Below are 14,988 nucleotides of genomic sequence, written 5' to 3' on the forward strand. Positions count from 1 at the left end.
CAACAAATCTCTCAATCTGATCATTGCCTACATGGGATGAGGCTCTGTGCCAAGCGCTGAAAGAGCACTTAATGGATTCAGGACGTGCAATGATTGCTTTGGTACAGAGCTTAGCCTATACCAGATCATCTGTGGTTTTCACTGAGTCCCAACCCAGTCTTTACTGTACTTCTGCTAGAGAAAAATAAGTAATCAACTATTTAATATTTTCAAACTATGCTTTTTAAGTCCGTCACCACTGTGTTAAGTCATTTTTTCAATTACAGCTAATTTATACTATCCATTAAAGCACTCGCATTAATTCAATCCATTAATTTGGATTATTGTCATAGAGAATATTTCGTCTGTCCCAAAAAAATTTTATAGACCCTGCACTCATTGGTTCTTGATATTTCTTCCCACGTGTTTGTCATTGCTTTTGTAGGTTGTAGCAAGGGACGATGATCAAGGCCTAAACAGCAAGCTTACTTATGTTCTGGTGGCTGGAAATGAAGAAGGAGCCTTTACTCTCTCGGGCAGCGGAGAGCTGCGCTTGGTGCGGAGCCTGGACCGGGAGGCGATGGAGCAGTATGTGCTACTGATCACAGCCGCTGATGCAGGTAAAGCAAATGGGCAGTCTCTTCTGGTGAAAAGTTGTTGTCACTTGAAAACATTGCATTCTGGGTAGAAGTGTTTTCATGATGGTCTGAAGCTTTAGTGGATGGAGATTGGTACCCAAGCTTCGATTTAGATCTCTGTGGGGACAGCTGGGCCTACCTGATGTTGAAGGGAGTTCGATTTCTGGAAACCAGGATTTTGTCTGTATGTTTAGTCATCTGATATTAGTAGGACTTGCTACAGATTTAGGTAGGTTGATCTTTCCCTGCAGTAGTAAGTGGTCCTACCTAAGTCATAATTGTTTCATGCATGGCAATAAAAAAACAATATAAATGGCAATAAAACCCAATATAATGTTGTCATCAGTAATGTGCAGGCAGATCAATTCAATGGCCAGAAAACAGCTATAGACTACTCAGTTAATCTTACTGAAATCTTTCCCCTGAAATGTAATGGCAATTTACATTTCAACATTTTAATTTTCTGCTTTGCTCAGCATCCAGTATACGTTTGCTCCACAATCCCAAATGTATTCCAAGTTCCTTCAGTTTAAAACAGGATGTGAATTCTTGGTTTGAAGATTAATTACGCTTTTCAGTTGAGGTGTCCAAGCGCAAACTTTTGGTTTCAGATTTTGCTCTATTAGTAACAAAGACATCCTGCATCATATTCTGGACTGACCTGCAGTTCCCCCACAGTCTGGATTTAATTTATTGCAGAATTGTTCTTACTTTCTAATAATAGTAGCAAATCCAACTTGTTGACGAGTGGATACAATTTTGTTTTCTGACATATTATGTGCAGTGTCTTGTGTCAGTGACAGTATCTATGGCTTATATTTTCTGTTGCAGCAGTGCTCAGGTATGTCACAGTCTGAGCACAGCTGAAGCTGTGAAACACAGTTTTAGGACTTAACATATCATTTGTCTTGTATTTTGTCTAGCGATACTGGATACCGTATGCTTTGTATTTTTTACACTGGCTTTCCATTAGTCTGTAGCCACTAACTGCTCCCTTGTGACTTGGACTTGCTTGGGCTTGAACGTCTTTATGTTCCTTCAGAAGCTGAGGCTGGATATGTAAGGGAAAGCAGATCCTTGATGTCTGTCGCAGTCCAAGTTGACAGGAGTCAGTTAGGGCTGTACAAAACTTACGAGCTCTACATACAAAATACCCAAAGTCTGAACTGATAAGGGATGTCACACAGCCATCAGTTACTGTCCTTCTTGGAAAAAGCACAGGAGCAAGGAGTCGGTTGTACTCCACACCTAGCATGCTGTGTAAGCCAAAAGTTTGACAGGAGCACAATATTTTCCTAGAGTCTGATTCCTAAAAATTATGAAATCCAGGAGATTTACCCAATCATTCCAAATGAAAATGTTTATTTGTCTTGGGAGGTGTCTGAGTTTCAGATAATCCAGGGCAGACTTAAATACATGAAGTGTGCAGGGGGCCTTTGTCATAAGTGACTGACAAGAACAGCAGCATGTATTATTTGTTCCTGTGTTTAAACATGTAGATATTATGATGATTAAAGACTGCTTGAAACTATTTTTTTTTTTTTAATTTGCTATGTTCTCGTAAAGGTAACTCACGAGTTATTACTCCCTCCTATCAGTGTTAAAAGGTACCAGCAAAAGGATTCAGAAGCAGATGTTCAGTAGTAACTTTAAGCTAAATTTAACTGTTCTACTGTGTTTACATTTACAGTCTGACTAATCTGCAGTTAGTGTGATTTGGTACAGTTTTCAGCCAGCCTTGTGAATAACATTAGATAATATCTTCTGATTAGACTGGAGACTTGCTCTAAATTCATGCCATCAAATACATTTAAAACTATGTTAGTCATGATTTATCTAAACTAAAACATCACAGGAAAAAGTCCAGCTTCCGTAGAAGTCGATGCCAAAACTTTATTTCATGGAAGCAGGATAATGGGCCATAGTCATAATAGATACTTAAGTATGTTACATATTTAAAGTACTTTAAGAAATTCATGGGGATCCCTGTTATATTTGAATTAGTCATACTGAGTTCAAGCACTCTGGATGGTAAAGAACACTCTGGCATATAATTCATTGGAGCCCTCTTAGAAAGCCATGTTTGTCACAATAATGTGCAACTAACAGACCAAGTTACAGACTCTGGGATTTCTTTTGAGCTGCGTCTCAAATTTTGTATTACTATAAATTACATTATCATTCACAGAATGCACATGGACTTCTGTAGACATTTGGCAGCTGAGTTAGAAAAACATTATGTGGGAGGAAGCCTGTCTAAAAGAGTTGCAGCTTATCAGAAGAAGAATGTTATTACTTTAAAATATACAGAACAGTACAAAAGCTACCAGTATGGGTATGTGATGGATATCCAGGTGGTAACACACTGACCTTTGGTATTCAGTGCCTGCTTCATTAAACCAGGCAGTTCTGGCTGTACAAGCAGAAAGATGACAGTGACAGAATATTGAAGTGGGTAAGAAAAGTGTTTTGAGTATTATGTTCTTGAGCAGCTGCTAAAGGTTTATAGAAGAAAGTCTCACAGGCATGTCCAGCTCTTTGCCTAATTATTTCTTTGGATTGTCTTAGTTTGTATTTGTTTGATAATGCTTAGAAAGAAGGATTTTGCATAGAGACAAGTTCAAACAGAAACACATGCAAAACAGGTAGTGCTCCTCAGTAGGAAAGCAGTGCTTGCCAAAATGTGGAAGAAATCAGACTTGTCTGAAATTGTCCACATCCGTATTATCTTTGAAAATAAACCAAGGGAAAGGTATTATACTTTGCACTTTGAGTTTGGCTTTTATTAGCTGTAATAAATAGTCTTTCAGGCTGTCTTTAGCAGCCCAAGCAACAGTCTTCCCATATATGGTACATCTTATTTAGGGTTTTTTTCATTTGTTTTTACTGATAAAAATCATAGTAGACGTTCAGATGCAGTGAACTCTGGAAATGTCTAGTTAGCACATGAAGGGCAAAATTCTGTTTGTCCAACCTGCTTTCCGTTTTTCTTAGGATCTGCATCTCAATTTTTATAGGCTACACTGACTGGTTTAAAACATTAAAGGACCTTATCCTGCTCCTATAGAAGTCGATGCCAACTTTTCCCTTGCTGTCAAAGAACCAGACACAATACATATTTAGAAGCACTTTTAGACACAAGAACTGATGGATTCGTAACTTGGTTTTGGCTGTCTTCCTGATCTCCCTATACACAATCAAGGATTCCTTACTTTTGTTATGTTTATTGCCACTTCAACAACTTGTAACTGTGGTTCTTATAGTGTTACCGTAGCCTGTGCGTGTGGAAGCTGATGGAAGAAGAAGGATTTTTAATTTTTCATTATTTTTATCTAGAGCTGTCAGTCCTCTGTACTGCAAACAGTCCGTGGCCTCAGAAGGGGCAGCTGCTTTGGTAGTGGCTGTTGTTTTGTCCTCAGTACCTTATGGGTTTTATAGCATGCATTGGCAGCACGTACACGGAGTCTACTTCTAGTCCTTCACCTGCTACAACATCGCGAAGCAGCAGCCCGCATGGCGTTGAGCCAGCAGGGTTGCACGGGATGCAGTGCCTGTGCTGGCTCAAAAATCTCTGTACTTCACCACAACTCTCAGGCGTGCTCTTCTGGAGCCCAATTTCAGACCTGGGCACACAAGAAGGGTTGTTGAGTTATTAAGAATTGAGCTGCTCGTACACATGCCGGGCAGGTCAGATGGGGACTGCTGGCAGGACCATGTGCACCAGCAGTAGAAATTCAGGCAGTTGTTGAAAAAATGCTTTCCCAAGCAAGGACTCCCCTCAGATGCAGAGAAGTTGGTCATGATGTATTCATTGTCCTGGCTCTGGCCCAGGTATTCCTTGGCCTTGCCTGCTAATCCTCCAGCCGGTCCTCAGGGTAGATCTTGGGTCGGCAGAGAGTCTTCCCTCTGCTCTGGGGGAGGGAAAAGATTGATAAAACATTTTCTGGCGCTTGGCTCGATGATTTGTGGCCATGCAGCCTGCTTCATGCCCAGTTTCCACAAGACAGCCTACACAAAGGTTCTTGATTTCAACCTTGTTTTATTATCACTCTTCCCTCAGTCCTGCACTTCCACCCTCCTCTAACTTCTGCTGGGTCCCAGATACCAGACTGCCGCACTAGGCACTGGGGATTTACAAAGACATGTAAAGCATCCATCGCTAGGAACATTCAGCATCTTCCAAAGCTGTACACCTGTGGCTTTGGTTGAGAAATAAAACATAATTGAACCCCAAAGTTTAGCCATCCCAATTTAGAGTCCCTCTTGCAGCACAAGCTGTAAGAGCGGAGTGCATGAATTATAAATATAACCACAAGTAAAATGATGGACTGTGGAATAACATGATAGTGTTTAGATTGCATATGCTCCCCCAAAATGTCTGCTAACATAAATGCCAAGAAACCTACATGCAACTATTTGAATGTGTCTTTATGGGTCTGCTTCTACCACACAAATCATTTGTTTTGCTTCACTATACCCTTCTTCATGGCAAAATGGTTGGGAAAAGTGACTTTCTAAATCTTTTTTTTCACCTCATCTGGTGGGGACGCAGTACTGGGTAAACATTCAGTTCTGGCACCATGACAAGAACTGGGGCAGCCACTCCTATCAACCCTGTCTTTAACTCTTTGAGCAATTTTCTGGAGCAAATGTTAGCATTCCAGCAGTCCTCCTCCTTTTATTTATTGGTTGCAGGGATGTTGAGTAGCACATCTGGAAACCTGCTAGCTGCCCGGCACTACTGTTTAAATAAACTGTAACAATCATCTCTTGCTTTGGTTGGTCAGAATGGCACGTTGCCACAATAAAACCAAAATCAAAATGCAATGTTTCTAATTAGAAACTGTGTTCCTGTGAGTTTTTTTTTTTTTCAATAAACTATTTACTGATTTAGATAAATAGTCTCAAAGAACGGAATCAGTGGACTGATTATTATATTTAGTTAGCTGTTCTTTGTATACATGTCTGGCCTGTATGAAAAACAACCATATGTTTTTTCTTTAGAAAATGTTGGCCCCCAACTTATGCATTCTTTCCTTCAAGAATGCAGGAGGGCAACAAAGCAGAGAGGTTATATCCTCAGGAATTCTCTTCTGAGGTAGGCTTTTGTTTCCCTTCAATCCTAAAATCAAATGAAATCTGACAATGTAGTTGTATTGTTTTTTAACACACTTTAAGATATTTCCCAGTTTGGGGTGACAAGTAGAGGACAGCTGTATTTTTCTAGTAGTGGTAAGAAAGAGTCTTGAGGCTTAACATTTTGTGAGATTTATGTGACTGGACTTAAAGTCATTTATACTCATCCTGTTTTCTTAGCGTACATTGTATTTCTACTTAACAGGGGATCTACAGTGTGAAAAGATGTTGCCTGAAAAGAGTGAGTTTTATTTTAAAAACAAATTCAGCTAGTTTTAAATCTTGGTGCTGTAAAAACAAACAAGTAACTCACAAGTTTCAGTTACAAATGTCCTTGTTTCCATACGTTCTGTGCTAAGTCTAAATATACACAGCGCTTCAGGCTTCGGTGAGCTAAGTGAAGCTGACGTATGCTTACCTTGGTGCTTAGCAGTCTGCATAATGATTACTCTCTTCTATGGTTTTGTTTTATACCACAGCTGTTTCAAAATGAGTATTGGTTTCTCTCTCAGCTCCATTTATTTCCTTGCCGTTATGGAAGCTCTTCCTCGTGTCAGTGCTGTCTACTTAAGTCTAGTTTTACTGATTGACTATTTACTAGTTTTATTATTTTTGCCTTATTAATACTGGTACTAAAACTATCGTTTTAGTAGTTTTGCATGATTTTTTAATTTATTTCTAAATGACACAGTGGGAGAACTGAAATGGCGACAGACTCATCAGTGAGCTCAGAGTGTTGATTTTGTCCTATCACCATCTAAAGTCAGCAGAGAAGAGAACTGAGAGTGGCTTTTTGTAGCTGTGGGAAGCTAGTAGCAGGAGCTTACCCTTTCACGGAGCCTAGAAACTGTTAGCACTTTAAAATTTTTCTCTAGAAGACAAAAGCTCAAAAAACTTTTCAGGAAGCAGCTTTATGGCAGTCAGTCAGATGTCCCCTAGAGAGTAACTGTCAAGCAAGACAGCGTATCGATGTCTATATGATGTGACACGTTTCCTCCCCAAAGGAGATGAGGGCTTTTGCCCATCCCTGAAGAGGACTGCCCCATGATATGTGCAGTACAGCCCCAGAATACCATTTGAGGGATTTAGTCCTCTATTTGGAGTTAAACCTTCATTATTAGATCACTATTTTCAAAATAGTTCAGTGAGAGCCTCTGGGCTAAATCCAAGTGTATGTGTTCTCTGGGGTGTGGTGCGGGAAAGATGTATTTCCAGGTTGGCAAAGGGCTCAGGCTGGCCAGCATGAGCTGAAATATCTGTGAAAGCAATCAAAGTATTTCACTCAGGTTAAAATCATGGACAGAACTTCAGTTTGGAAACCAGCTCAACCTGGTGGTGGATTTTATTTGCACAAGGCAAGTAGAGTTAGAAATACATATTAAAGATGTTTATTCTCAATAGTTCAGATGTACTTGTAGAGTTTTCTAAAAGTCCTCCACTTAAGTGCACGCCTCTCCAAACATTCCTTGCATGTGTAATTCTATTTCTCCTATCTGTTGGGATCGTGGAGAATCCAGCAAGTAATTGATGGGCTTATTCAGGATGGGATAATCTGCTTCTAGCTGAGGTTTGTTGGGTGAGCTATTCTCCATTTCACTGCATTCAACCAAACAAAAACAAGGGAAATTATTTTAAATAATGTACGATCTTCTAAACTGCGACTATTCATGTATATAAAAAAATAGACCAATTACTAAACTGTAGCCTGTAGAAATACTACTCTTTAGAAACAGGTCTTCAGAGATTTTGCATTGAGAGAGGCAGAGGCAAGAAGGTTCAGAAACTGGGGTATTGGAAGAGAGCCGGCTGTGGCAGAACTGACATGGGAGGGGGGCATCAAGCACAGCGTGTGCGTGTTTGTGCTTTGCAACACAAAAACCTGCAGACTATCCGCACAAAAATATAGTAATGATATTCAGGTCCAAGTGGTGTGAGAACTCCATAGATTCTACCTCAGTATGGATGCAAATCGTATGTGTGTTTGTTGGCTGTTTTTTTTAATAGACAAGCAGAATCCTAAAGAGGTTAATGTCCTTTTTGTCTGGAGTCTAGGAAAGCATAAGATAAGATGTAGTAACACAGCCAAAACTTTTAATATCTCTACAGACATTCTTGGAATTATAGTTGAAAATAGCAAGTTTTATTAGGTAACTAAATCTTTTGCCTCTTTGCATCCCTTGTAAGTAAAAGAAATCCAGACTGTTGGTAGAAACATCATTATTTATTAATAATTTTTGGTTAGTTTTAAATGTTGGTGAGAATTGTTGTCTCTTTCAAGGAACATAATTTTATGCCACCTGAGAAGACTGAGTGTAGGTGATGGTCTTGCTTATTCTATCAAGTCACCTCATCACTAATGAGGTACGCAGGAATGTCCAGTAATTCAGTAATTCTTACAAGAACCTTGTAAAAATAACAAAGAGAAAAAGTAGAAATAAAGGGCTACAAATAGCAGCTTTGCCAGGGATGTGTGTGCCATGAGCTGTCAAAGCTGATTTCTGCTCCTTCTTTAAGGGTTAATCTAATAAAAAGCAATTAACATCAGCTTTAATGCTGGATTATGGATTTATCTGATTAAAGTTTGAAATATTTTCAGTCATGAATGATAAAAGTATTGATCTATGATAAGCTGAGATCAACTGTACTATGTGCTGTTCTGTATGGAAGACATAGTTCAAGGAAGTTCTTACCACTCTTTTTCTAGTAACTTATCTGCTTGGTAAGGATATTTTTTCTCCTTTGTTTCCATCCGTATTGGGATGGAAATTTTCATCACACAGTTAGGAAAAAGTCCTTTCTGGCTTTGGTTGAAATACTGTTGTTTTCTCAAGGTGTGTGGTTATATCTTGTGTTAATTTCTTGAATGCCCCCCACGCCGCCATGTTCACAGAAGACTTGTGGGCACTTATGTGGTGGAGTTCATTAAATGAGCCAGTAGTCATCCTGATCCTCAGTCTCATCTCACATGTATGGTCTTACGATCTACTTCTCTTGGCCCTACCACAGTTGCAGTACAGCTTTATTGAATGTATATTGGACAGTCAGTTAGGCACTGTTACTTGTAAACAGTTTACTGTGAACATATAGAGAGGGAGTGATGAAAAAGTGAGAGTTAGGCATATGAAATATGCTGGAGGAATTCAATTTTCATTGACTTTTTCCACAGTACAGAAAAATGTTGTGCTGTCTTGATCCAAATGAATGAAAATGTGACTGTCCGATCTTTAAGCTGTCTTCACTGTTGCCCTGGTGCTTTTTTGTGCCTTTTTTTTTTTTTTTACTTTTATTTCTTACCTTCTTAGTACTATTTGAGGGCAAAAAAAGTGGATATGTCTCTCTGAAAAAAAAATTCAGATATATAAATAGATAAAATAAATCAGGTGGATTTATTTAAAACAAGCTAGAATATAATGCTTAATATGTAGGATTTATTACACGGTTGAAAATTTCAAGGAAGAAAGAATTGTTGGTTTGTACATTTTCAGGCTGTTACACTTGCTCTCTTATCTCTCTATTCATCCATCTTGCTATGATTATTTTGGAAGTTTTAAATGAAAGTTAAGTTAAAGTTGTTGTCCTGCTTATATCACTTTTATATGAAATTCTGCTTCAAATGTGCTAATGAGTTCACTGAATGTAATCTGTTTTGCAGAAGAATAAGATAACTAGAGTACTCATTATGCTATGCAATTTCTCATCCTTTGAGAAATACTAAGATTTTTCCAGCCTTGGTGATCTTAAACCATTTTTAAAATTAAATGTTACACCTTATAAATTGAAAGTCTTCTAGCTCATTCTTCAAATACAAAGCTACAATTTCAGGAAGCCTTAATTGCAAGGATAAAACAAGTAAAACATGCACATATGGCCTGAACACTCATCCTGCTGGTTAATCTTCACTATTTATACAGGGTGTTTTTAAAGCATAATTCAAAACCATGCATTACAGGAATTTCGCTGTGGGATATTCAGGAGTCACAAGCAGTCAAAAATTGCCGTAGTCAGCAGTCCCTGCGGGAGCCAGCTTCTCTGTTTTTTCTGTTTACAGCAATAACTTATGACAAGGAGAAGTAATTTGGTGGTTTTAAGAAAATATTTTTTTTCAATGCCTCTACCTTTCTTTTAAGTTGCAGTTCCACTTTCTTTAAATCTTACTTGGCCTTAGCGGTGCACATGGTCATGCCTGCCCTCCCGGCACCTCATGAAGTGCGGGCCCGGGGAGGTGAAACCTTACGACCAGTTAGTTGCCCAGTTCTGTTATCAGCATTATATTCAGCTGTGGAAAACTTCCCTTAAAGATTCATTTTCTGAGATGTATTTGGAAGAAGGCAACTTCTTGCTCTGCAATTATCGCAGTTTGGGCTAAGAACCCTGCGATACCTGCGTCTTTCCTGAGCACCACCTCCAGGGACCTGTACCTTCGAGAAGGTTAATAGATTGCAAGTGTATGTCAAGGGGGTTGTGGCACATCGGATTAATGCTTGTGCCTTTTGGGGAAGGAGAATGAAACCTGACAGTGACAAGTTGCTAATTGGCATCTGCTTATATCAGCGTACGCTGTGGGCGGTGGAGCAGGACTCTTAGAGCCTTTCCTTCGTACGCTTTGAAATTCGGTAAACAAAACCAGCAAAGAGGAAAAATGCTAAACTGGAGGAATACATTATCTACCGTTTTTGCAGAAGTGTGATAAGTTTATGATAACGTGTGTGTGTATGTGTAGAACGAGATTGTTACATGGAACAGCTTGAAGTTGTGCTAAATATACACTATACTTCTGCTTTATTGCAGGTGTTTTTTTTCTCTGTCTGTATCTGTGTTCCAGTAGGTCCAGCTCTGTAACAGTGCAACAGCTTTTATGTCCTCTCTGGGTAGACAGCCACAGGTAACTTGTTCTGATGAGCAGATGAGAGGAGAAGAACAGGGAGAGTGGAAATGTGTATATACCGGAGGACTTCAAACTATCTCTGTGTGTGAATGCAAGTCCCACTCTTTCAACAGTGTATTAGATGTATCGCAACGTTATGTTGCCCCTGTTGTGCAACTGCAAAGCTTAGTGAATTCATCAGATGCAGTCAGTCAGGAATTTTGATGGGAAGCTATCCAAATTTAAGAATCGTGGATGAAACCAGATGAGAGATACCATCTTGCATCACTATTTGGGACAAGGATTTCTCTTGCACTTGCATAACATGTGTGAGTGTGTATGTTCATGCACGTCCATCAGCCTAAGCGTGGCTGGACAAGTCATTGCTTGAACAAGGTTGGACTCTGCCTAGTGATTTTTTTTTTTTTTTAAACTTTTGATGGCTAATTTTCCCAAATTTAGATCTGTTTGCTCCCAGCTTCTTTAGGCTAGTAGATAAGGGAGAATTTTTGAGGTTTCTAATATCTCATGCAGTACGGAAAAATCTTTCTTTTCTTGTCAGATAGCCCTTGCACAAGTGTAGATCTATCCCAACAGTTCCCTTGTTTTTTCAAGTACAAGTTCTGTTAAACCAGCTTTGGGAACAAATACTACTTTGTACCTAACTATGAGAAAAACTCAGATTTGACACACTCAGAAATTTAGAAAATCTAGGTTTCTGCATGATCTCATTCACCAGTCACCTACTGAAGTGAATGAGATTAGGGCTAGTTTCTAAGCTTTTAATGGTGTTTGTTTATTAACTACTTATTTCAGCATTTGTATCAAAATATACTAGGTTCATCAGTTTTTTAAGACTTAGTATGGAAGCTTGTAGTGAAAAATGGACTAAGAGGAAAATAAAACACAATTAACATATCCAGCCAGAACAAGTATTTGTGGTGCAATCTTGTAAAAAGAACTACTTATATTTCTCATTTCACATACACGCTTTCTTTTGTGTTCCCAGTAAATAAGTTAATTTAAGGTCATCCACGCTTCAAAACAAGCTTTGTGTGCACTAGAAATCCAAAGCATAATGCAAGCTAGTTGCATTTTAACTTACTCTAGCTCCATATTTACCTTAAAACTCACCAGTTGTATGAGGCTCAGCACACCCTGTCTGCATTTAAATGCATTCAAAAAGACTGGCCACTTTATCGTGAGAAAGCCCTCGTTTACTTGAGTGAAAAAGTTAATGCTCTGTAATAACACATACAACTTCTAGTCCTGGGACTCATTCACTGAGTGTTTGACTGGAGAAGAGAAATCCGCTTTGTTGCAAAGCAACACATTTCAGTGAAGCAAAAATTCCATTTCTGTGAAACCGCTTTCCAATTTTCAGGATAATGATGTGTTTAATTTACCACAAAACATGGTAAACTGCCTGCAGTATGAGTTTTGATTAGTCATTTAGATTAATTTTATTTAATTTTAACCTCTTTTTTTCCATTTTAATGAAATGTATATGTAGCATTTTTGCTTTAGTTTATTGATAGTTTTCTAGCACTTAATTTTGATATTTTAATTCTGGCAAAAACTTTTGAGTTCCTGGTTTCTGAAAGGAATGATAGTTTTACTATCTGCTGTGCTAAACATGGCACAGACAGGACCCAGAAGCCATTAAAGCTTCAAACAATATGTGGATAACGTGCTGAACACATTCTCCTATTTCTAATTTTTACTGTGAGCAATCCAGTACCACACAGTCGAGATAATTTCCAATAGCATCATCTTTTCCTGAGCTTTCTTGAAGAACATAAATGGCTTTGCAAGTTTCCTTCAATTGTTTTCTTTTACTACTCCAGCCCACTAAGTACTGTGATCATTCCCCATTTGTCCTGGTGTACAGCTATGGTTTGGAGAGCTGAACATGCACTGGAACAGACAGTGCCATGATTTTGGGGGTTACAGGGAGCCAAGACAGCTTACCTTCCCCATTTCCCAGGACAAGGGTGGCTGGGTGGCGGTCCCTTCTCCTAAGGGTTCGTGAACCCACTTCAAGAAAGATGAGGAGCTACTGGAGAGAGTCCAGCGGAGGGCTACGAGGATGGTGAGGGGACTGGAGCATCTCTCCTATGAGGAGAGGCTGAGGGAGCTGGGCTTGTTCAGCCTGAAGAAGAGAAGGCTGCGAGGGGGCCTAATATATGCTTACAAATATCTTCAGGGTGGGTGTCAGGAGGATGGGGCCAGACTCTTTTCAGTGGTGCCCAGCGAGAGGACAAGGGGCAATGGGCACAAACTGAAGCACAGGAAGTTCCATCTGAATATGAGGAAGAACTTCTTCCCTCTGAGGGTGACGGAGCACTGGAACAGGCTGCCCAAGGAAGTTGTGGAGTCTCCTTCTCTGGAGATATTCAAGACCCGCCTGGACAAGGTCCTGTGCAGCCTGCTGTAGGTGACCCTGCTTGTGCAAGGGGGTTGGACTAGATGACCCACAGAGGTCCCTTCCAACCCCTACCATTCTGTGATTCTGTGTGATTCTGAGAGTAGGCCAAGGCGAGAGTGAGAGCAGTCTTTAGGTACATCCCTTGTGGATGACCTTGTGGCTCATAAGCATTAGCACAAATTAGGGGAATGAGTGACTTATGATGAGTTCACCCAGAAACGCGTGTTGTCCGCTCTTTGCTGGTTATCCTGCATTTGAGAAGTAGTTGTCGGGTTAAATGATATTTTCCCCCACTGTCCTGCATTTAGTTTCCTTTCTTCTACTTGTGTTGCTCCACGTAGCCAATATTTTTTGTCCCCCTTCTCCTGGATAGGGGAGGGAAAAGTTGAGAGGGCTTGTTATAACTTCTGAACTGACACATTTCCAGTATCGTCATATTTTTAAGGCGATCGGCGACAAACAAGCATTGGTGAATGGGGCGGAAGACCAGCTTGTAGATCTTTGCCAGTCCTGCCTTTCTGGGAGAAGAGAGGTCCTGCCCCCGTGCTGCTGCCTGTCTGCCCCACCATCCCCCACTGCCGTTTCTTCACGTCAAGTCCTCAAATGTCCCATGCGGAGAGGGGAACCACGGCCCAGGGCTGGCCATGCCAAGGTGGCCCCTTGTTACCTCCCGCTGTAACTCATCCTCCACCATGGGCCTCCTAGGAGCAGGCTCCCAAAGTCTGCTCCTTCTCTTCATCCCCAGACGCATGTTTACTTGCAGATATAAGCAAAAAGCTTACATTTTTGGAAGAACATCCGTGGGAAGCAATTTTCTTCCTGAACTCAGCATTACTATTTCGACACTATCCCAGGTTAATCTCTATTTCAACAATGATGTGTGGACATTTGTGGGACTGTCTGCTTAATGTATACATACAGCTGTCACCTAGAAAATAAACTGTTGGGTTCATAGAAGCAGACCGCAGCACGCAGAGGTGGGAAGCTCAAAATAATAATATTAGTATCGTAGTCTTTTAAATTTTAAATATTTGATATTCACTGAACAGTCAATCTGATCTCTCCCATTAGTTTGCATAACTAACTTTATATTTTCCAGTTATTAATCATTTGATGGTTCTTTCATTCCTCCACCTTTCTAGAAAACTTTTTTCAACATGAATATCCTGTGCCTCCGTGAGACCTGGTATCTGAGGATTTAAAAAAAAACTAGTGGTAGTATAGCACTAGAGGAATGCTTGAAATAAGAGGTGGCTGACGAAGAAATAGTTGCTGCTTCTGCTGAGCAATATTTCAGACTATTATGAAAAATGAAATTGTAGTGCAAGTTCACTACAGGAAAAGTGTATGTTTCTTTGTGGCTCTAGCCCTCAGGGCTGTTTGTAGGCGTACGCAGAGGCTTGTGTGGCTGTGTACAGCCATTTTATATAGGTTTTGACATATCTAGTTTATTAAAAAGTTTGGGGGCATCCTGAATGTTTGGCTAATATTGCAGAATTTACACAAAATTTACTACACTTATTTATGTAAAAATATTAAGCTCAGTTTGAAGGAAAAGGGGATGATGCTGTAGCATAATAGGAATAACTGACTTGGGGAAGATTTGCTATCAAAGCAAAATGAAGAAATCTGGGAACTCAGCCTGACCATGGAAACTACTTCTCTCACCACAAATATGACATGTACATTGTATAAAACCTACTTATTACCAGGGGCCAAATTCTGTGGTCCTTATGCAAGCACAGCTTTCACTGAAAGTTCACTGAGGACGGTAGAATTTGGCCCCGAGCTATTTCTTTTCCATAGACAATTACTTCATTTGTAATTTCCTCTTCTTATATTTCTCAGTAACTGCAGAAATGTGACCTTGTCATTTAATTTCGAGTGAACAAAAGCTTTGAGGACTCTCTGTGAAATAGCAACTTTATCTTTCAGTGTAATAG

General features: G+C 39.8%; 1 protein-coding gene across 1 annotated transcript in view; it reads left to right on the top strand.

Annotated features, from left to right (window-relative positions):
- The window catches only part of FAT4 (FAT atypical cadherin 4), a 148,499-nt gene that overhangs the window by 88,957 nt on the left and 44,554 nt on the right, over positions 1 to 14,988 (top strand). Inside the window, exon 6 of the mRNA XM_075422095.1 lies at positions 425 to 599. Coding sequence (XP_075278210.1) covers positions 425 to 599 — 175 coding nt within the window. The remainder of the gene's footprint in view (positions 1 to 424; positions 600 to 14,988) is intronic.

The sequence above is a fragment of the Opisthocomus hoazin genome, chromosome 5 (genome assembly GCF_030867145.1).
Source record: "Opisthocomus hoazin isolate bOpiHoa1 chromosome 5, bOpiHoa1.hap1, whole genome shotgun sequence".
Classification (NCBI taxonomy): Eukaryota; Metazoa; Chordata; class Aves; order Opisthocomiformes; family Opisthocomidae; genus Opisthocomus; species Opisthocomus hoazin.